This window comes from Girardinichthys multiradiatus, chromosome 23, assembly GCF_021462225.1.
Source record: "Girardinichthys multiradiatus isolate DD_20200921_A chromosome 23, DD_fGirMul_XY1, whole genome shotgun sequence".
Lineage (NCBI taxonomy): Eukaryota > Metazoa > Chordata > Actinopteri > Cyprinodontiformes > Goodeidae > Girardinichthys > Girardinichthys multiradiatus.
In genome coordinates, this window is record NC_061815.1 from 30953323 (window position 1) to 30977137 (window position 23815).

The window sequence follows — 23815 nt, forward strand, 5'->3', positions numbered from 1 at the left end:
GGGGTTTTGAGTGATGAACCAGGCTGGGAGTTTTAAAGGCCTCAGGAATCTTTTGCAGGTGTTTAGAGTTAACTCGTTGATTTAGATGATTAGGTTCATAGCTCGTTTAGAGACCCTTTTAATGATATGCTAATTTTGTGAGATAGGAATTTTGGGTTTTCATGAGCTGTATGCCAAAATCATCCGTATTAATACAATAAAAGACCTGAAATATTTCAGTTAGTGTGCAATGAATCTAAAATATATGAATGTTAAATTTTCATCATGACATTATGGAAAATAATGAACTTTATCACAATGTGCTAATATTTTGAGAAGGACCTGTAGATGTTGAATAAAAGTGGTATGAGAATGGACCCTTAAGGTTCCCCACGTGCTAGTAGTCTTACAAATGAATAGTTTCTTCCAATTTCTTTAGCTTTAGAAAAAAATAACAGTTTTACACTTTATATGGAAATGTTGGGGTATTAGCAAACAACTACACAAAATGCTGTCAGGTGCAAGAAAGGGGACAGATAATTCAAAAAGCAGCCAAAGATAGCTCTGAAGACTCATTCACACCATTTAGATAAACCTTAAAAGAACAGTATGTGCAAGACAGTCTGACAATCTAAAATCTTCTTCTGTGTAACAAACTACAAACCATGCATAGCGTGAAAACATTGCTTAGGTCTTTATGTCATAATATTACTAAAAATTGCTTTTTTTCCAAAAAATCTCCACCGAATGAATCAATTGCAACACAATAACAGTAACAATAATCGTTAGTATCATGGCTTAATTGCCTAAGTTATATTTGCTAAATAATGACTTGGGCTAATGATATGTTTTTGTGTCCCTGAGTAAATGGATGATGTGAACAAATGAAAGCAACTCTGAAAAAACTCATCTCCAAACATAAGACAGTCATCATCCTCACAGAAACCATTCATTGTATCATGGCCAGGCATCACCATGTATGACTGCAGCTTTTAGTTCTTCCAGCCAGAGTGGCTAATCTAACAAATCTGTCTCAAGTAGAAATGAACTGGCTTAATCAAGGTTTTTCTTTAAATTAATGTGTGATTTAAAAAAAAAATACCACACTCTGCAAAACTTTTAGGGAGGTGTGAAAAAATGCTGTAAACAAAGAATGCTTTCAAAAAAGGAAGTGTTAATCATTTATTTTCATCAATCAACAAAATGCAGTGAATGAACAAAAGAGAAATCTAAATCAAATCAATATTTGGTGTGACCACCCTTTCCCTTCAAAACAGCATCAATTCTTCTAGGTACACTTGCACACAGTTTTTGAAGGACATCTTTTCAAACATTTCGGAGAACTAACCACAGATCTTCTGTGGATGTTGGCTTTCTCACATCCTGCTGTCTCTTCATGTCATCCCAGACACACTCCATGATGTTGAGATCAGGGCTCTGTGGGGCCACACCATCACTTCCAGTCAGTCTTTTTCTTCTTTAAGCTCAAAATAGTTCTTAATGACTTTGGCTCTATGTTTGGGTTCGCTCACTTAGCATTTTGTAAATTGATAAAAATAAACAATCATCATTTATATTTCTGAAAGCATTCTTTGTTTAAAGCATTTTTATCTACAAATCTATCTAATCTATTATGTTTATATTTGAAGGGTGATGCCAAATCTCTAGTACTTCCTCTGAAAAGTAAGTTCTTAATAGAATATACACGGCGAAATATGTAAATTAATGTGACACTCCGTAATGTAGTACACTGAAGTGAACCAATTTAACTTTTCAGACCTGAACTGAGCTTAACTGTACTGTAAATGAACTGAAATTGTCAGGGTTCGACATTTTGGACTCTGTTTGGTTTTGTGTTTGTTTTGCTTTTCAATTGGATATCTTTATTCTTTGGCCTTAGTAGTTTTGTTTGTTTATTCCTCCAGTTAATTTGATGTTAGTTTTGTTCTCTCTCCTGCCTTCTAGTGTTTGTTGTTTTCTTCCCCTCGCTCTTAGTTCCTTTAGTGGTGGCTTTCTTATTACTTAGTATAGTTTTCTCATGATGATTATGATTATTATTATTATTAGTATTATTGTTATCATAGTTCTCCAGCTGAGTTCTCCTAGTTTATCTCTATTCTCCAGTCCCTCCTTATAGGTTAGCTTTAGTTGTTGTTTACGTTTTGTTTACATTTATTCTAATCCTCGCTTTCTCTGCTTTTTTCTCAATTAGTTCAGTCAGTGTTGGTTTAGGTTTGTTTACTTTTATAGTTAGGGTTTCTTTATGGTTTCTTTTGTTAGTTCTTATTTATCTTTGTCTATAGTTTTGCTTAGGTTGGTTCACTGTATTGTTTGTTAGTCCCTTCTCCCATGCTTTAGTCCTTTTATTAGTTTCACCTGTTCCTTCAGCCTCCCTGCTTCCATGTCACACCTGTTCCTAGTTCTTTTGATTACCTGCCTTTTGTTACCTTCTGTATATTAGTTAGTCTAGTTTCTTTGTTCGTTGCTGGTTCCTTCTGTTCACTACTCCTGATTCAGTTCAGTTTTGCTATGTTCCTGCAGAGAGAACTCATGTAAGTTTTGGATTCGACTCATGTTAGTACCTGCAGTGATTTTGCTACGTTTTTGGAATCCCTTTGAATAAAGATGAAGCCTTGCTATAACATGCTGCTGCCCAGCACTTGTCTGCACTTTGGTCCACTTCAGCTTCAGAACGTGACAGAAATAAATTTAAGTAATCTGAACCGAATTATATTAAACTGAAATAAATGAACCAAGCCCAACTGTAGAATATTAAACTGCGTTCAACTACAATAAACTGCCCTCTTTTACGATAAACAAAACTTAATTGCACTCTACTGAAACAAACTGAACTTGAAATGCACTAAACATACTGTAGTAAACTGCACTGCCCTGAACTCTACTGAACAGGACTGATTTGTATTAACTTGAACTGAACCAAACTGAACTGAGCTGAACTGACCTAAGATGAACTGAACCAAAGCACGCTACTGAATTAAACTGTGCTGAAATGAACTCAACTGAAACAAAAGAACTACATTTCAGTGAACTGAACTCTACTCTTCTGAACTAAACTCTCATAAGCTTAAATGTACTGAGCCGAACCGAACTAAACTAAACAATATTTTACCTAATTGATCCAAACTAAACTGAGCAGCACTGCTGTGCTTAACTGTACTGAAGAGGGAAACTAAGGTAACATGCACAACAGAAATCAGGTAGCGGGAAAGAAAAGAGCCAATTAAAAGTATTTGCTTGGGAGAGAATAATTACTGGATTGAAAACAGGTGAGTGAACGATGAACAGAACAGGTAGAAGACAATGAGAGAAAGAGAAGCAAACAAAAACAGGCAGACAGCACTTAAAAAACAGATAAACAACTCACAAAGAGCCAAAACCCAGAGATCATAAGATAAAATGTTTTAATATTGTAAACAAATCCAGACAAAAACTTAAAATGTATAAAAAAGTAGTACATTGACAAATATTGATTAAAAGGTAAATGGAATAACACAAAGTTTTTAGATAAAATTATGTTTTGGGGTGGTTTGAGACCTCGATCTCAGAGGAAGCATGTGTCTTTGTATGGGCTGGGCTAAACTCCATCCAATGACAGGCTTTAAGGCCCTGATGATAAGACAGCTAGGGGAGTTGTTTTAGCATTTCACCAAGATCAGCGTGGACGGAGAGACTTCAGGGAGCAGTTTCCTAACAGCTCTCAGTCGGCCAACAGAAACCAGAGGTGAGTTTTAAAAAAACGCAGAGGACAGCTGAAGGCCTTTTGCTGCTGGTTACCCAACAGATATGTCTTCTTATAGCTTTGAGTCTAACTATGACACATCAGGAACTCAGTGTTGGCCTGATATGTTTTATGTTTGCAGAATTAAGTCTCCAACTAAAAGTAGAAATGCCTGAGGCTTGGTTTTAAAGCGCCTGATCCATGAACTTTAATATACATCAGTCTTGAAAACCAGGTTTCTTCTCTGTTTGTGAGGACAAACCAAGGAGGCCAGAGCCTTTCTATGTGCAGCACCAAGGCCGTGGAACTCCTGCAGCCATGTTCAGTTGACTCTTTGGACGCTTAAAAAGCAGCTAAAACCTTTCTTGCTTAAACACGCCTCATGTTGAATGTTTATTTTCATTGTGTGTTATTTTATCTTTGTTATTGGCTATCAGGCACTTAATTTCAATGGCCATTTTTTTTTATTCACAGTGCTTTGTGATAGTTTTGAACCTTACCTTACTTATGAAGTCAGATTGGTCAGATTGGAGATTGGCACAGTTTAAGGTCAGCTGATGTAAAAAGCCTCACAATGTGACTCTGATTGGACTCAGTGGTTTTTGGTGATGTCATTTCTTTGAATTTGAAGGCTTGCGCCCTTCATTTATAATGTCATCTGCTACGCTTTATCTTCAGCTCTATGTGCAGCACTGTCTGTCCTCGTTTCCTTGAAAATCTAAAAAATGTCACCCTTTCTTATTATTATTATGAGTGAATATTCAATATCACCGCCTGGGTCAGTGGGGTTTTTCTTCACTTGAATAAATTTACCGAAATGTTTTGGTACGCTACATTTTCTGTAGTTTCAGATCTCATGGATCAGAAAAGCCACCTGCCTTCAGAGGAAGACGTTGGAGAACCTTCAGTCATCATCAGTCAGGTTCTGCTAAGTCTCCAGCATGCAGTCGTCTTGGGAATCTCACGGGCACGACGGAGATTCCTGCAGGGCTTCACTGTGTTCTCCATAGTTCTTCTGCTCCTCTGGGTCGCAGCGTTTTTATATGGGACTTTCTACTACTCTTACATGCCCAAAGCTGCTTTTTCTGCACCGGTGTACTACTACTATCGGTGGGTACCACGGTTTTGGTGTAGCTACAAAAGAGCCAGAAAACTGCAAACTTTTTGTTAAAACTTCTTTTATTATCACAGGACAGACTGTGAATCACCATCTTCTTTCTGGTGCTCCTATCCTGTGGCCAACGTCTCTTTGATGAGAAACAAGAAACATGTAGGTTCACGTTATATCCTCTACGGGGTTACCTGCAGTGCCGTCCAAATGTATTCATACCTCTTGAGCTTTTCCATGTTTTGTCGTGTGACAATCACAAACCTCAATGTATTTTAATGTGTTTTTATGTGACATAGCAACAAGAAGTAGTGCATAAATATGAAGTGGAATGTATTTGTTTTACATATGAAAACATTTGTATTGGTTGCCCTCTACACTGGTTAACTTTGCCACCTAATTAGTAAACAAAGTCCACCAGTGTGTAATTTAATCTCAGTAAAAATCCAGCTGTTCTATGAAGGCCGCTGAGGTGTGTTAGAGAACATTAGTAAACAAGCAGCATCATGAAGACCAAGGAACACTGCAGACAGGTCAGGGAGAAGGTTGTGGAGAAGTGTTACACAGGGTTCAGTCATAAAACAACAAATATCACATGAAGGACTGTTCAACCCATCATCTGGAAATGGAAAGATATTGCAAAGTGCAAACCTAGCAAGAGTCAGCCAAACCTTAGGGCTGCCCATTTATGGTTATCACAAATTCTACTATAATCTGTAGGTGTTTGAGTTTTTTGGTTTCCTTTGTGTCTCTTTCTCCTAATTTGCCTGTTGTTTATGTGCTCTAGTTGTTGCCATTTTAGTTTTTTGTGTATTAGTTTCATAGTTTATTTTTGTGTTCTTTGTACATTTTGAATAATCTGTTAGATTCTCCCTAGTGTTTCTGTGTACCTCCCTTCATCTCTTCTGTGCTAATTAGTCTCCACTCCTCAGTCTCCCTGCTCACCTTCTGCCAGCTGCTCCTCATCATCCTCTGATTACCACACCGGCACCCGATGTCACTCTCCATTCGCCCCACAGTATTTAAGTCCTCAGCTCTCATCGTTCTCCTGTTTCTCCCCCTCTTTACATGCCTGTGATTCTTCCTATGTTCCTTGAGCTGTAAGTTCTCTGTCCTTATTTCATAAATCATAATGTTCATCCAACTCTCCAGTCTGCGCCTGGGTCCTGCTTCTCTACCACACAGTAATATCACTATATACAATATCAATGTGCTTTGACTGCTAATTAAATAATTATGGTGCTCTATTGCAAGTAATATATTTGGTCATTCCTGCTGTTTAAAGAATGACCTACACTCTATCTGTTGTCTTTGCTGGCAGGAAATCACAGACTCACTTCATCCAAGCTGACTGTGCTTGAGCTATTTTGCAACAAAAAATGGGCCTAACTTAATGTCTCTAGATGTGCAAAGCTGGTAGAAACATACCTCAACAGACTTGCAGCTGCAGTGAAAGGTGATTCCACAAAGTGTTAAAATGTTCACCATATGTTCCTTTTTTTGTTGCAAAAAATAAAACCACCTTTTTTGTGATGCTTTGGGTTGTTTAATGACTTTAAAATACATGGACGTTTGTGATTGCAATTTGACAAAATGTGTAAAGGTTCAAGGGGTGTGAATACTTTTGGAAGGCGCTACATATGTGTTTTAAATAATTCTTGATTTGTGGAGTATATCTTAAGAATATGATTTCTCGCAGGCGCTGACGTTCGGCCAGGCGTATCGGATGTATTTGCAGCTGGAGATGCCCGACTCCCCGACCAATCATGACGTGGGGATGTTCATGATCAAGACCACCTGTTACTCTGAGGATGGAGCCCAAGTGGCTTCCTCTGCTCGTACCGTAAGCCGTCACTTACTTTGCTTTCCAAACACAATTTCTGCTCTGAAGTGATCACTTTCTGCAGTAATTCACTAAGTGCTGTGTTTCTCAGGCAAGTCAGCTGCAGAAGGCCTCCAGCTCTCGCTTTGTGAGTACAGTACTGATGCTTAATAACCCTTAAGTCACAGCCTCGGTGTGAGCTAGATAAGGGCTGCTTGTGCTTACGCAGAGCTCTGCTGGAATAGACAGTGATCTCAGTGTTGTGGTGACTCGGACACCAGAGTGAAAAACACAGATATGACTTGTTGAAAAACTTAAACTACACCGTATGTATCTTCTGGAAAGTTTTTTTTATGCAAACAAATGTAACCAAAAAATTTGCATATTTTAATAATATTTATTTATTTCACGGATTTTCAAATTATTAATTAAACCGACGTACCTGCAGTACCTATGAAATCTCAAATGCCAACATTTGAACTCTGCTTTCCTCTTTAGACCAGAGGAAGTATTGTTCTTGATTACCAAAAGTTTAGATTAAATTTATTTTCCTTGCTTGATGGATTTTAATTTGGATATGATGATAAATAAAAGTTTTACAAAGGGTCCCAGCTTTTTTGGAGGAGAGATTGAACATGATGTGCTGTGCAAAAGTTTTAAGACATCCCTGACTTTCTCTGTATATTGCATCCAAGCAGCCGGATTTTTGAACCTTTTAAGGAGGTCCTAATCAAAAACTTTAAGGTATCTCAAAGTCTTTCAGAGCTTCATCCCTTTTCTTCAGTTAAATTTAAGAGAAAAACATAAAATAAAACAGTTTGACAAGGTGATTCCCAAAGAGATTTGATGGAAACCTGGTATGCTAATTGATTTACCACCAAAGGAAGAAGCATTTCTCAGGCCTGATACTACTTCTTTTGTCTTCCACTGTTCTACTCTTATTAATTAATTTATGCAACAAAATGAAGTAATTCGTGTGGTTTCAAGTTTTCCACATTAATATGAGTTCCTGGAAGGAGTCATCATCAGAGATCACCCCTGTTAACATTCATTAAAAATGAGCATGTAACCCAATCAGCTTTATCTAACTTGGTTTTTCATTGCTAAGAACATTGATCCTCTTTTCTAGGTGTTCATCGTGGGATAATTGCAAACATGCAGTGCCGGCCACATTTATTGGCACCCCTGGTAAAAACGTGTAAAAGGCCTTAAAAATAAATTCATTAATCCTGTTCTTGCGGTAGAATCCCACACTGAAAAATTGAATCCATAATTTGTGTACATTTTTGTATTTTGAGAGAAAAATCCCATGTTGAGAATTTGTTTTTTACTCTGGTGGCACAATTGTTGCATCCCCCTAACAATCCCTTCAAAACAAATTAAACTTTTAAATTCACTGGAGTTTCTGGGAACATCTAATCCATCACTTCCAGTTTCCCTGGGGTAGAAATCAGAAGATACTGTTTTGCCACAGACCACCAGGCTGGATGAAGACCCATGTCTTTGGTAAGGTAGGGAAACTCACTGTTGGAAAATTGCAGCAATGCCTCCCTTGAAAAGGGTCAGGGTCACACAAAGGGGTAGAAGCTACATTTGCAAATTCCCCCACAAATGTTAATATTTTTCTAGTTAAAAGATGTTTAATGGCACAATAAGCACTGTATTTTCTAATTTGGAGTGTTCCAATACAAATATCAAACATTTTAAAATGTATTTTAGCACACCAACAAGTAGTGGAATCATGTGTGTATGACAGAGATATGCGCCTTTTGTTAGAACAAAAAAGGAGACTACTATTATTATAGTACTACAGGCATTCAATTCAATAAATTAAAATATGCCTTCTGATGAACATTGTCAGATTAAAAGTACCTTTTGAAAATAACCTTTAAGCAGGTATTAAACATACTTCTCATTAATTGTCTAATTAGCTGTAAGCAGAAAATCATAATTAAAAGAAATAAAGTCTTGAAAAAAATGTAGCCTGTGTATAATTAGTCTATACAATGTTTCACTTAGAACATTTAGAACAACAATTTATCAGTGGAATATTTTAACCAGTTCTTGAAATATAGAGCAAAGGAATACGTGGAAAGAGGATGAAAGTGGTAGGAATATTCTTATAAATGATTTAAAACACAAACTTTCCTCCATGGCCAGTTCAGTCGCTAGACATAAATCCTGTCCAAAAACCTTGCTGTTAGCTGAAGAGAAGAATTAGAGAAGACCCATGACTCTGGATGATCTAAAGAGACTTTGTCCTTCTCTCTTTGTTCAACTTTGTGAAACAGATGACCATAGCTGTCCTTTCTTGATTTTTCCCAGCTCAATAAATGTACACAAAGCAATAAAATGTTTATTGCATTGTTCCACTGCAATAAACGTATTTATCGTAGGGCTTTTTACATTTCTTTACAAGGGGTGGTAACATTTTTGTCAACGTCTGTATATAAAATGTGTTGTTTTGTTGTTTAGGGAATGCTGCGGTACCGATCCGACTTGCTGAAGACTTTGGGAACGCTGCTCTTTCTCCCTGCCTTTCTGAGTGGAGCGGCCGAGCAGAAACAGGTTGTGGAGGTGGAGCTCTTCTCAGAGTTCATAGACGACCCAGTGAGTCACAGGCAGATTTATTTTTTTTTTCTGAAAGTTGAGATATTTTTGTTAGGGAGAAAAGGATTCCTTCATTTTCTGCCACTTGAAATGACATAAGAAAATTCAAGCCATGTTTCCTTTGTTTGTGCTCAGTATGCCCCCTCAGTCACGGCTACCATTGAGATCCTGTCTAGCAAGGTCCAGATCTACTCATCTCATCTGTATGTGCATGCCCATTTCACCGGCTTAAGGTGAGATCGACAGCACACACATTCCTGCACAAAATCCTGTGTCTCTGATATTATACATGAAAGAGTTAGTAGTCCCTTGCAGATAAAAGGCCTAACTGGGATCAAGGATCTTTCTGCAAGGCGTGCATAAAGTACTTTGATCAAATTCTTGGAAGGTCACTGCATTCAGGTAGACACAAAACAACAGAAAAAAGGTAAAGCATATAGAGGAACAAAGTATATGTAATTTGACCTTTGACCGTCCACGTTTGTCCCATCAGTTCACAGAATATTTCCTAAAAGTTTTGGAGTGAGTGGATAATGGTTCTCAATGTGGTTCACAGATATCAATGACTTTGTTTTTCATCTGTTCATGAGTTTAATTTGGGGAATTATGTGTATTTTAACCTACTTCTAGTTGTCAGACAGGTTCTATTTAAGGGATTTCTTGGTTCTAAAGGTGACCCAAAATCACACTTGGTAAAGACTGGTGCAACTGAACTCAGCTGTCCAAAAAATGAGGCTTAAATCCTAATTTTACAAGGAGGGCAATTTCTTTTTCACACAAGCCCATGTTTGTTTGGGTAGCTTTTTTACCCTTATTAAATTAAATAATCATTTCAAAACTGAATTTTGTGCAAACAGATTTCAGGGCCTCTGTGATGATTGGTATAGATGAGTATATCAGATCCCTCTTAGGGATCAATGCAACAGACAGCCCTGTTTTTCCTTAATCTAACGTCTATAATTGTTTTGTTTTTTTCGTTTTTCTCAGATATTTGCTGTTTTACTTCCCAGTCCTGTCAGCCTTTGTAGGCGTTGCAAGTAACTTCACCTTCCTCAGCTTCCTCTTCATCCTGAGCTACTTGAGGCAGCTGCTGAGGTTTGGGGAGAAACCAGAGCAGGTGAGAGAAGACGAGACTTCAAACCAGATAAACTCAAGTGTTCAGGGCTGCAGCCTTAAAACATGTCACTGTGTATTTAGTCTGATCTGTCTCTGAAGTCCACATTACAGCTCACAAGCGATGGACCAGAGAGGAATGATGTGAATAACCATCCTCAGAATGAAAGGGAACTTGGTGCAGGTGCAAATAAATTAGACATTCTAGCATAGCCCCATGTAGCTCTAATTTTCAGCACGCAACCAGAAGCTTTTCTTGACTGGTGGTATAACTTCTTTGACAGATGCTGCAGAGTGGATGGGCCCCCTGCAAACTGATCCCACAGACCTGAGTGATGATGAGCGCTACCTGTAGTTTTGCAACAACACAGACATGCAGAATGGATATAAACCTAATCAGGGTGAAATTAACCAATCTGAGGTGGCCTGATGAGTTTATTGAAAGAAAAGCCTGATAACTTATCTAGTAGAAGTATGAGAAATTGAAGTGTAACTTGAAATGTTTTTGGAAGATCATGTTTTCTGAATGCTGTCTCCAGATTGCGTTTTAACTTTTAGCTTGCTGACACTTTTGTGCTGTAAAATAACTCCCTGTAAATTGTGCATATTTGCTGATTGTATCATGCTTTGTGATAAGAATTTGGAAATGAGGGGGAAAAAAACAAAAAACTGCATGAGAGAGACACAAACGGATGGATGGATGCATGGAAGGATGGACAGGTGGATGGACGGGTGGATGGATGGACGGACGGACGGATAGATGGACGGATGAGTGGATAGTGGGAATAAATTCATTGAATGGGATGGAATTAACTTTTCTAAGTGCATCTATTATCTAAAAACCAGTATACAAAGCCCACTGGTTGGAGTAGCTTAATGAAGTTGAGAAAGGAACAGGGAAAAACAATTTGAAAGTACAGATATTTTTAATGCTTTGTTTTGTCCCAACACTATCCAGGTCAGGAACATAATAATCTTAAATTCCTTACCAGACTGTGCAGGAACTCTGAACAATAAAACATAAAGTTTTTTCCTCAGTTTACATGCTGTTGTCTTTCAATAAAATAAATACTTTTACCACAAACAGTTATCTTTTTTTCTTCTATTTCTATTCCCTGTTTGTTTTATTTTCTAAAATGTTTTTTTTCTTTTTGTCTGTTTCTACCTACAACCCATAACATAAGCAAAACAGCTCAAGCCAGAGCTCAGCACCACATCAGCTAAACATTTCCAATAACCGATCATTTCTGCATATCAGCATCAGTTTCAGTCCATTCATTTATCTGCAGTTTGAGTGCTTTGGACTACCACCTTTCTTTTTAAACTTGTATCACATACATGTCAATTTAGGATTCGCTTGTATTCCGTATTTATTTTTGTCTATGTGAACAAGCTATCCTTCACAAAAGCAACAGAAAAGTGATAAAACCATGACGGCTCCTCAACCTTCTTTTTTCAGCTGGCTATGGATCTTTAATAATATCAAATCAGATTGTAGAGCTTCTTTTTTAGTCATTTACAATTATCATGCGTTAAAAACTAATACTAATTCAGGATATTATTTTAAGCACTTAAAATAAAGTTTTAAGTAAGCTTTACATTGTATAGGCTCTATCTAACGAGGATAATGAGTGTTGCTGGTGTGATAAATGTTGAGGGAGGACATGGCACTCAGTGTTGCCTGACTCCTTCATTCCTGGATGTCATCCTGCCCCGAGGCACTGTTGGCTGAGCTCCATCAGCCAGCCCAGAGCCAAGCTTTGGAAACATAACGTCACCACATGCAAACTGTGGTTCCAGAAGAGGGAATGAGAGGGGGACGTAACTCTATGTCAGGCACAAGGCTTTGCTTCTCTGAGAACTCTGCTGAATAAAGGTAAGGTTCATCCTGAAGCTTTGTGAGGTTTTAGTCTGCATTTTGTGTCATTTTAAAGAAAGTTTTGAAAAGTTTGTTTGCTTTTTTTTTTTTTTTGCTTGTAAATGCATTTCTGGAATCATATTCAAAACTGTGGTTCTCTTGTAAATATTTCCCTGTTGTGTAAGCACATGTTGTGCCCATGGAGCAGAATCGCCATCTCCGCTCCGGTCGGGACACAAGCATGGACTCAGCTGAGCATCAACCGGGCTTAAAGATGGAGGGGATTAACATGGAGATAGAAGACACTGACTCATGCACTGGACTCTCAGATCAGACAAACCAACATCTGTTAATCAGTGATGAGCCGTCCAGCAGCTGTACTGAAGTCAGAGGCAGGTTCAGGCCCAGGCTCCTGGCTACAAAAAGTTTCCCCCCTTACAGCCAGTGTATAGGTGGACTGGGAGAAGACGAGGACTGGGACAATGATCTTGATTCAGAATCTCTCATATCTCATCAGTCAAATGCGAAGGAGGAGACACCTGTAGAAGTTCATGAATGGGTCAACACTGCAAAGTATTCTCGGGAAGTTCTCAGAGCCAGATGGAGGTCCAGGAGGAAAGATAAGTTAGGAGGGAGCTTTGACGTTGGCACAGACGGCTGCGAGAGAGGAAGGTGGAGTGGGAAGAGGAGGGTGGAGGACAGTGGAACACCGGGGAAACAGGACAACAAGGAGAGAGATGAGGGGAAACACTGGAGAGGCAGAAGCTCCTGTTTGAAGAGAAGCGAGAACAATGAGAAGGAAGACAGGAAAACTTCTCCCACCACAGCATCTCAGGAGGAGAACAGCTGCAGTGTTGAGACCATCGAGAGGCAGAACGAGGAGGCTGACGATGTAACTGACCCATCAGGTCATCGGCACCCAATCCTCTCCAAGTTGTTGCACTCCTCCACCTCCTCCTCCTGCTCCTCCCTCAACCTCTCCTCAGAGAGCGACGAGGTGTTCAGTGATGTAGAGGATGCAGTGTCTAAAAGAAAAACTTTCAGGAAGGTGAGAACACATCATTCAGGAAGCGTTAATTCACTTCAAAACTATAAATTTTTTCTGCACATTTTACGGGGTTTTTCAGTTCATTACTCTGTTATTCTCTCTGCACATCCTATCTGCTCTGGTTTTCTATGGAAGAGACATAAAACCATGTTTCTCAACTGTTCTTTGCAACTGTGGTCCTGCTGATTTGCATGGGCTTGAAAGAGGACTTTGACATGGTCAGATTTGAATGCCGTTTGCATGGCTGCCTGCAGCTTCTGCAACAGATATGAGTTCAGGGAGGAGCGACTGGGCGGACAACTAGAAAGTAGATGTTTCACTCCCTGGCTTCAGGGTGTTTGCATTGTCAAACACTAAAGAAAACCGTTACTGGTAGCAGAACTGAGGGTGATGAGTTTTACACAGTAAAGTTTAAATCAGCATTCATCATCATTTAGAATAAAAGCCAGAATAATTTTCTAGAACAAAGCTAGATTATTGCTAAACGAACATTAACTGAAGCCACATCTTCATTTGGGTCTATACCGAGCATGCTCAGATCTGCTATAGTTGTTTTTCTGTTTTTCTGTGCCACGTCTCAGTCTGGTAGCGGCTGTTTTGTGTATATACAAAGTAGATCTTAGGTTTACAGCTATGCTCTGTTTGGAAACAATAACCAGGCACACATTTAACACTTCTGGTTCACCGAGACTTTCACAGGACATTTTCAGAAGATAATGCTAAATCAAGTTCAATCCTGGAATAAAAACAGGGATAAGAAGTAGCAATAGATTTCCTTTTAATTTACAAAAGCCAAGCTTTTGATAAAATCTATGTGACTCATGAAAAAGGTCCCAATGTCTCTCCTACAAGAGCAACAAATGTTTTTTTCTTTGATATTCCCTTAGTGTCGCACCTGGAAGACTTTCCTGACCATGATGCATTGGTCACTTCGGCGGCAGAGCTCCTGGGTCCAGCTGGCTGGACATCAAGGCATGTACTTTGTACATAGTCTCAATACCTCTTAACTTTTTTTTACATGTTACAACCACAAACATCAATGTATTGTAATGCTTTATTGTGAAGGAAAAGGACATGCCATTCTGTTTTGCAGCCTTAAACAGGGTTTCTTCTAGGAATGCCCTGAATTTATCTCTATCCATCTTGCCTCAACTCTGACCAGTTTTCTCTCTAACACAATGCTGCTGCCATCTAAGAAAGCAATTTTATGGAATACACAATTGCAGTTGTCGTGTCAATGGATTTTCCCACCTGAGCTTTGGATCTCTTTAACTCTTCCAAAGTTACAATTGGTCTACTGGCAGCTATTCCCAAATAATGCTCTCCTTGCCAAGCCTGTCACTTCAGGTTGACGGTCATGCCTTGGTAGGTTTGCAGGTGTGCCATACTGTTTCTATTTTAAGATGATGGATTAAACAGACCTCTGTGAGATGTTGCTTTAACTTCTCCATGTTATCCTTGACCTGTATGTGTTTCCTAGTCTTCATGATGCTGTTTGTTCACTGATGTTCTCCACCAAACCTTTCAGGCCTTCAAACTTTATTATCACCCACCACTTTGTGTTGGTCTATTACATAAAATCCCAATTAAATACCCTGAAGTTTGTGATTGTAAGATGACAAATATATTAAGTAGATCAACATTTATTATCTTCTGTCCTAGAATATTTTGCTGCTTCTTGTATCTTATCATGTTGTTCTGTCACCAGGTAATTTTCAGGTTAGTAAAGGAGGGGAGGTGCTGAAACTGTACAGTGAAGTGGAGGCAAAGTGTCTAGACTGCCTGATGAGAGACCAGCTGAGACCCTTCGTCCCCCAGTACCATGGTTTGGTCACCAGAGGGGAGCACTGCTACATCCGCCTGGAGGACTTACTCAACGGCCTGAGGAGGCCTGTTATCATGGACTGCAAGATGGGAGTCAGGTAGGTTTTTCCCTTCAAGTGATTATGCATATATATTAACTAACTGACTTAAGAGGATTTAAAATTTTGCATGGTTGCATTGCTTTTCTTTATAAAGTGGGGTTCATCTGAGTATTTCAGAGTAGTTATCATCTTATCTGCTTAAGCTAGTCTCTCAGTTCTCCTGGGTGAGTTAAGCTGGCTGAAGGTATGTTACTGTCAGCAAGCCTCTGGCTTTTTTTTTTATTGAATGTTGTTTTCAACATTCAATAAAATGTTGAAAATGGCTTTTTTTTTTATTGAATGTTGTTTTCATTTTCCAGAATGTCTATTGTTATCTGTTTTGTTTTTGTTCATAAAACATCTTGGATTGACCTGTTGCTGAGTCTCTTTCTTCTAAGTCAACCAAATAGTCTGTTAGTTTATGTTTTCAAGTGCCTTTATACTGAAACTCAACTGTTTTGAAACGTGAGCATATGCTTAATTTGGATTTAACTATAATATTTTATTTCATATTAAATGCAAACTGAATGTCATTTTGTTCCCAGACATAGTGTTCAATCAAATTCTGTTTAATTTATATAGCACTGATTCACAAGAAATGTCATCTCCAGACACTTGAAAAAAAAAAAACAGATTGAATTTATATAGTATCCAGTCAATTCAACAAACAGATTCAATAAACAGATTTAAAGTCAATTGCATTGTTCCAATTCAGTCCTAGTTATAAAAGATGCAGTCAAGTTCAGTTTATTATTTATATTGGTAAAACATTTTCTATCTAAGGAAACCCAGTTGATTGCCCGAGTCATTATCTTTAGAGCAAGACCTCATGCTTAGCGTGCCACAAAAAAGTAAAAGAAAACACCTGTTAAACAGAAAGAAGCAACCAGCAAAACATAGTTCAGTGTGAGCATCCATCTGCCATGACTGACTCAGGGTTTGAGAAGACACAGCATACACACAAAAAATCTTGATTCACTGATCCAAGAGTATTTTCCATGTCAAAAAAAAAGTAAAGCATTAATGGCAGCACTCATTTAGGGGCTTCATCTAGGACAGAAACATAGCTAAACAGATAAGCTCTGACCCAGTAGTAAACTATATGGGATCAAAACAAAGTGCATATACTTAGTAGCAGAAAGAGCTCTTTAAGTTATCCATTCACCCAGTCTCGAGTAGAGAGAGTGGGTTAATCACAGACAGACAGGGCCAAATGTATAATAAATAGAAAAAAAAACAAAGTTATTGGCAGCACTTTTTCCACTGATGGCCCCTCCAAAAAGGGGTCACAGCTGAACACAAAAACTACAGGGCAGATTTAATTTCTATGAAGAGAAAAAAATTTAGAAAATTAAGTTAATGGCAGCAATAACAGCAGATAATGCAATATTGGAGAGTAGTAGGAGAAAGTAGCAGAGTGAGGAAAAGTGGCCAGTATGACCTCCAGCACCCTTGGCCTACAACAGGATACAGGTAGCTCAGGATATCAGGGTTAAACTAACAGCTAGTCAAATACATCCTACTTCCAAAATGGATTTCTGACTTTTTAAGTGATTCAAATTATTTATATGAGTTCTTTATTTCTGAGCCTTCATGCTGTCAAATTTTTATTCAACTGTTATTTACATAAACTCAGTATTTATACTGAAGACTCTGTTGGTTCCTAACTGGAAAAGCTGGACTTTCCAGGCTGCACTAGAGTCTGTTTTACAAGCTGAGCTATCTTTAAGTATGCAGGTGCAGTCAAGGTAAAAAAAGTCCACCCTCTTTCAGTCCCAGGGTTTTGCGTTTCAATACATAATGAAAATGACCTGTTCTTTCACAGGTTCTACGAGTATTTAAAGATAACCTCAACTGTTCCAAACCACAGAACAGAAACTGGATTGTCATCATTTATTAATCTGAATGAAGCACAAAAATTAAAAAGCTGTGTGTGAGGACACCCTTATTTGTATAGGATTTAAGAGGGAAAGTAGCGACCTGGTGATGCTAATCTAATGCACTTGAGCAACAGAGTCCATTATACAATGGTTACAGAGAGGTGAGGTGGAAATCGTGGGTGAGGCTGATTGGTTTCCAGGGAGATGAAGAGTGGAGCTTGCTGGTCTGACCTCAGACCCTCCTGCTTTCAAGAAGTGGTTTTGAATCAGACCAAAGCGCAGACAAGAGCTTGGAAGGATCATCTTTGTAATTCAAAGATTTATTTATAAGGTCAAAAAACGTAGCAAAATCATTGCAGGTTTCCCAAGGCAAGGCGTGGCAAAAACAAAGCATAATCATGGACGAGAACGAGGTGTGACGAACACAAGGAACCAGCAACAAACAAAGACACAAAACCAACTTATATACTGTGAGATAACAAAGGCAGATAATCAACGGAACAGGGACAGGTGTAACAAGGAGGCAGGGAAGCAGAAGGAACAGGTGAAACAAATACAAAGACTGAGGACGGGCAAAGTAACTAATAAACAATAAACAGAAACACAGACCAAGCAAACCTATAGACAAAGATAAATAATCAAATGGGGAATAAGAAACTTAGAATAATCTTGACTAAAGTAAACAGAAACTAGAGGGAACATAGGAACAACAATAACAACCTGAGAACAAACAAAGAACCCATAAAGAAAACCTGAATACAGAAGTAAACAAACCTAACCACACTGACTGAATTAACTGGAAAGGAAACAGAAAATAAACTAGTAAACAAGAAGAGTGCAAAGGAACAAATAATAAAACACAATTAACCACAAAGATACTAAAGAGAAATAAAACTAGAGAATCCAGGGAAGACCAAGAACTATAATAATTACAATAATAATAATAAACCATACAAAGTAATAAGGGGCTGCATGGTGGCGCAGTTGTTAGCACTGTTGCCTTGCAGCAAGAAGGTCCTGGGTTCAATTCCTGGCCGGGGGTCTTTCTGCATGGAGTTTGCATGTTCTCCCCGTGCATGCGTGGGTTCTCACCAGGTACTCTGGCTTCCTCCCACAGTCCAAAGACATGCCTGTTAGGTTAATTGGTCACTCTAAATTGCCCTTAGGTGTGTGCATGGTTGTTTGTGTGTTGCCCTGCGATGGACTGGCAACCTGTCCAGGGTGTACCCTGCCTCTCGCCCATAGACTGCTGGAGATAGGCACCAGCTCCCCCGCAACCCACTATGGAATAAGTGGTAGAAAATGACAGACAGACAAAGTAATAAGAAAACAACCATAAAAGAACTTAAGAAGTAAACACTAGGAGGTGGAAGAGGGAGAAAAGACAACACAATGCAAAACCCAAAATAGAAACATCTAAGCAAAAGGTAAACAAACACAAAGCCACAAAGAGAGTCCAAAAATGTCACTCTGTGACACCTGCATAGAGATAAAACATTATTTCATTTCTTCCTCTGATTAATCTTGATCATAGCTGGTCAGTCTGTATTGTTCTTCAGATAAATGTTGACATCAACAACTTTATGATATGAGGCTCAGAGCCTGCAACAACACGAGCCCCTATCAATGTTGGTCAAATCATGTCGCTCATAACCCAGCTGACCTGTATTTATCTATGAAACCAACATCTACTGCAAGTCATCATACCCTCTCTTCCTTTACAATACAGATGAACAGCTCTTAAAAGCAAGAATTTTGGGGTGTTTGTTATTCTGAAGAATTCAGGTGTGTGCTGACATAATACATAATAGAAGTAAAGACATCAGCGATGACCTTGACAGAAGATGACAGAAGCTGTTGGGGTCATTTTACAGTGAAGGGGGTTTGTCACAAGTGGAAAACATTTAAAATAGTTACATGTATGTCAAGAGTTGATGTTTCAGCAAATTCACCCCATAATCGGGCTATGCCATGATCAGAGAAATTGCAGAAAAGCCTACAGCACCATCTCTGATTTAGCAGATTAATGTTATTCATGATTTACAATTAGAAAAAGACTGATTGTTACCATGTGGATGTGGAAGGGTTGACAGGACTGGTTCTAAAAAATATGTGGCAGCACAACTTTAAAAAGTTGCCTCTGGATGTAGCATGAGGAAAAATGTCCCTTGGACAGATGAAACCAAAGTGGAGATTATTTGTCACTGAGAAAGGAAAACTAAAGTGTAATGTGGTTTACTGACGACTGTTCAGAAGAAGCTGGTGATCCCAGCAGTGGATCAACCAATCTGAGTAGGGGAAGAGAAGTGTGACTGAGGCTAAGGAGTAAATAACTGGTGAGTATTTGTTCTGGTCTTTCTTGGTAGGTTGCTAGTGAAAAGGAAGGAGGTTGATCCTGGAGGTAGACGGGTGTGTGGAGTTTTGGTTTGGATTATCTAAAGGTAGATGGTGAGAGTGGACAACCAGGTGAGTTATGGTTGTACAAAGGGAGGAAAAGGATCAGCAGTGGACCCGTGAGTGAAGTTTTGTAATAGTTTTGTAGTTTCGATTCGGAGTACAATATAAAAATTTAAAATATTATATATTAATATAACAATATTTAAAAATATTAACATGAACACCCCATACACATTGCCAAGTATAGTGATGGATGGCTAATGGTTTGGCCTTGCTTTGCAGCCACATTACCGATATTGATAAGTTGAACATGAAGTCCACTGTACACCAAAATACTCCAGAGTCAAATGTCACAACATCTGTCCAACAGCTGAAGCTTGGGATAAACTGGTTCATGTAAGCAATCCAGCTGTTTTGTAAAAATGAGTGGGTCAAAATTCTGCCTTAGAAAAAAAGTTATTGCGGCTAAAAGTGGTAAACCATGGTGTTTACTTATTTTTTCCTCACTCTGCTTTTCCTTTTAAAGGTTTGTGTTTGCTCATGACCATTGTTTAATATACTTTTTAACATGACCACAAGATAATGACTGATGACAGCTCCACAAAACCCCATTTCAAAATTCTTAAACCATCTATTTACTAGATAACTTTCCAGAAATCCAATACTTTAATTAGCTCATTTTGTTCAGCTGAAACAAGCAAACTTGCATTCATATAAATTAGAGCAGGTGGACGTGAAGCTTCATATAGAAATGCAATAAACAGAAAGGAAATGTTTGATTTCCTGTGATGAAGCAGTTCTAACCACTTTTTTCTGAAGGATGGAACTAGATTGAATTTCCAAAATAGTGCCAAATTAAGTGCCTTTTGAAAGGATGCGCTATGTTAGCATTTTTTCCTCTCAGGACATTCCAGGAGGAGGAACTAATCAAAGCCCGGACCAAGCCCAATCCAAGGAGCGACATGTACCAAAAGATGGTGAAAGCAGACCCATCAGCACCAACAGCCGAGGAACATGCACATAAACGAGTGAATAAATGGCGCTACCTACAGTGGAGGGACACAACCAGCTCCACATCCACACTGGGCTTCAGGATTGAGGGCATCATGGTATGAGTGAAGCTAAGTTCCTCCTTCAAGAAAATTTATGTAGTTCTAACTGTGCAAAATGTTTGTTTTCATTTTTGATTTACAGATGGAGGATGGCAGTGTCCAGCGTGATTTTAGAAAAATCCACACTTTGACTCAGGTCACAGAAGCATTACTCTACTTTACCAGGAGGCAACTGGACACTTTGGTCAGTCACAGTTACACAGCACTGTATTAGTGGTAATTATTAACCTGAAACATAATCATAGGACAATTAACACAAACTTTATCTAACTCTGAAGTTATCTGCCTCAAAAATTTAACTGAATTCAACCATCATTAAAACTGCCTGAGGACACACATTTGAAGGTACCACAATATACTGCAATGCAGACACTCAAATATGTCTCAAATATGTAGAAGTAAAAAGTGTTTAAAAAGTTTGAAATCATCACCTAATTTCTTTATCAGCTGAAGAACTTTTCCACATTGTCACATTACAACCAAGTTTGTGGTCAATGTGTTTTATTAATTTTTCAAGTGAAATATCTACACAACCAACCCCAAATACTGCAGAATTGTAAGTGGATAGTAATGTAAACATGGTGGTGGTAGCACCATGATGTGGAGATGCTTTTTTTATGGATGAATGGATGGATGCTTCAAATGGTATATAGTGCTGTGTTCTTGTGTTCTTGTCGGACCACCATGTAGAACCATCTGGAGCAACATTGTGAGAGGTAGAGTTTCCTATAATTAAAATAATGAACTAGAAAAGACTGGGCAAAGGACATAATGCAAGTTGTAGGAACTGGTGGAGAACAATGAAACCAGAGAATATAAATACTGAGGAAGGATGGAGAATGGACCAGTTAACACAGGGAGCTAATCAGAGGGGAATCAGGAGCAGCTGGTGAAAGAGAACATGCAGGCCACTGAAGGAGGGAGGCTAAAAGACACAAACGAACAGGGAATCCAGGGGAATAACCACAACGTCTAATTGAACAGAAGTAAGTAAACAACGGAACTAACTTAAAGAACATAAACAGGGAGGAACAAATATACAAGGAAATACAAGCTAAAACATCTAACTCAGGAATCCCAGAATGAAATCTAAACACAGGAATGAATGATGGGTCTAATAAACATAAAAGAACTTAAATAATAGCAACAGAAGTAGAGAAAACAGACAAGGAGCTTAAACTCAAAAACTGACAGAGGCAGATCATGACTGGAAATAAGGTTCACCTTGCTTATAACAACTAGCCAGAATGACAACTAAATTGGTTTGGACTAAATAATATAGCTATAATATAGCTGTATTAGAACGTCCCGGTGAAAGTCTTCACCTAAATCCAATCCGAAATCTGTGATGAGACTGGAAAATTGTTGTTAACAGACGCTGTCCTTCCAATCTGACTGAGCTTGAGCTATTTTGCAATACCAATGACAAAAGGCAGCTGCAATTGCAATGAAAGGTGGTTCTACAAACATGTATCCTTTTTTCTCTTTTGGAAGAACAATGTTAACCTCACATGTCCTTGCTACTCACTTTATTAAACAGGTTCACTCATATTTCACCCTGTAATGTGTGTGCTATGTGTTGCCACTGAAACACTGATATATGTGTCCATGTGTGTTCTCAGAACGCGTACCACTCCAGACTGTTGGACCTGAAGGATGCACTCAGGGGTTCAGAGTTCTTTCGAACCCATGAGGTTGGTAAACTAGGAAAGAGATGTGTTGTTTATCCGAAACAAAAATACACCCAGATCCTGTTTGCTTCAATCTCATAACAGTTCAATGAATCTCTTATTTCCTGCTCAGGTCATTGGCAGCTCGCTTCTCTTTGTCCACGACCACAACAAGGCCAGCGTTTGGATGATAGACTTTGGGAAGACAACGCCTCTTCCTGATTCGAGGGAGCTCCAGCATGTAGTCCCTTGGGTGGAGGGGAACAGGGAGGACGGCTACCTGATCGGTCTGACCTCCATCCTCACGGCTCTGAGCCAGGCCATCAGTGTGGCCGAGGGGCAGCAGGAGGGCAGCTGAAGGGAGGAAAAGAGTTCTCTGAGTGTCTATGACACAAACAACTGGATTCCAGAATGAAGCAGGAACAATGGCTGCTCCAGTGAAGCTGAAATTCAAAGACATATGTGTGGAAGCTAGTCTTGCTTATTGTACATCTGGTATGTACCCGCGCCAACAGCTGGAAGAGTTTTTGTCAAGAGTAACAAAGATTTACTGATTTTTGTTTTGTTTTGTAATAAATGTTATATTTAAAAATGAAAAATGTAGTTTCTTTAAGCACTAAATCACGCACAAAGCCTCATGTTCTGCCTGTTTTAAGTCATTATGTGTTTGTATGTTAAACTTTGCTTATAGATAAGATTAACTGATAAAATGCATGTGTTGCTTTTCCATGATTTGTAAAACTTGTTTCCAATGTAATGTTCTCCTTTCTTTTATTTTTGGTCTGGGTGCACAAGTACAAAAATGTTGTGGATTAAATCGTCACATGCATAAAATCCCATGTACAGGCTCACATGTTACAAAAATCCAGGTAAAATTTCTCAAGTAGTAGAGACAATATAATTTGTTTGTAACTTTCAGGCTGCATATTTGATTGGCAGTGTTTATGTAAATTGGTTTGCCTTCTGGTACAAAAAGAAAACACATGCATAATCCATAAAGTGTCAAATAATTTGCTTTGAAAAAGTTTCAGCCTGTCGATTCAAGGGAAACCTGAAGGATTTGGTGGTAATTGCTCATCTTTATTAAGTGTACAAGTCCTGGATGGAGGGAAGGTCAGCCCTGGTGATTACCCCTGCAGACCTGACTGTTCGTTGCAGCCTGGACCTGTGGTGCTTTGTTGATTAACCAAAGTCATTGATTTGCACAGGACGAACTGAATACTGGTTGACGAGAAAATGACCAGTAGCTTCTGTGGAAGGTTGTACTTCTGGAATTGCTTCAGGGAGTACAGTCTCTGCTGGGCCTTCTACTGAACATTGTCTATGTGTGAGGAGCAGCTCAGGTCCTGGGATAGGGTGGTTCCTAGAAACTGGAAGTGATCCTTAGTAGTCATAGTGTTGTTGAGGATGCTGAGATTAGGGAGTATGGGGGGGAGTTCTCTGGACATCCACCATTATTTCCACAGTTTTGAGTGGACTAAGCTCCAGGTGGTTCTGACTGCACCAGTGGACCAGCCGATCCGCCTCCTATTTGTAAGCAGACTCATCACTGTCCTGAATCAAACCAATGACAGT

General features: G+C 38.9%; 2 protein-coding genes across 5 annotated transcripts; both read left to right on the forward strand.

Annotated features, from left to right (window-relative positions):
* The first annotated feature begins 3350 nt into the window (after nucleotides 1–3350).
* LOC124859940 (seipin-like) lies at nucleotides 3351–11455 on the forward strand. Of its 4 annotated transcripts, none has more exons than XM_047352853.1 (10): nucleotides 3351–3721; nucleotides 4570–4828; nucleotides 4910–4988; nucleotides 6526–6669; nucleotides 6761–6796; nucleotides 9124–9258; nucleotides 9394–9491; nucleotides 10246–10375; nucleotides 10456–10555; nucleotides 10656–11455. In XM_047352853.1, the coding sequence occupies exons 2-10, from the start codon at nucleotides 4575–4577 to the stop codon at nucleotides 10724–10726; spliced, it is 1047 nt and encodes a 348-aa protein (XP_047208809.1). In that variant the 5' UTR covers nucleotides 3351–3721; nucleotides 4570–4574; the 3' UTR covers nucleotides 10727–11455. The 4 variants fall into 4 exon arrangements, with proteins under 4 accessions (XP_047208809.1, XP_047208808.1, XP_047208811.1 ...); XM_047352852.1 differs by having other exon boundaries at nucleotides 3352–3721; nucleotides 4564–4828; XM_047352855.1 differs by having other exon boundaries at nucleotides 3352–3721; nucleotides 4564–4828; nucleotides 10486–10555.
* Nucleotides 11456–12191: 736 nt separating this feature from the next.
* On the forward strand, nucleotides 12192–22997 carry si:ch73-22a13.3 (inositol-trisphosphate 3-kinase A). The gene is made up of 8 exons (XM_047354155.1): nucleotides 12192–12247; nucleotides 12415–13277; nucleotides 14165–14249; nucleotides 14986–15199; nucleotides 20363–20567; nucleotides 20653–20754; nucleotides 22193–22264; nucleotides 22374–22997. The coding sequence occupies exons 2-8, from the start codon at nucleotides 12429–12431 to the stop codon at nucleotides 22596–22598; spliced, it is 1752 nt and encodes a 583-aa protein (XP_047210111.1). The 5' UTR covers nucleotides 12192–12247; nucleotides 12415–12428; the 3' UTR covers nucleotides 22599–22997.
* Nucleotides 22998–23815: the final 818 nt, after the last annotated feature.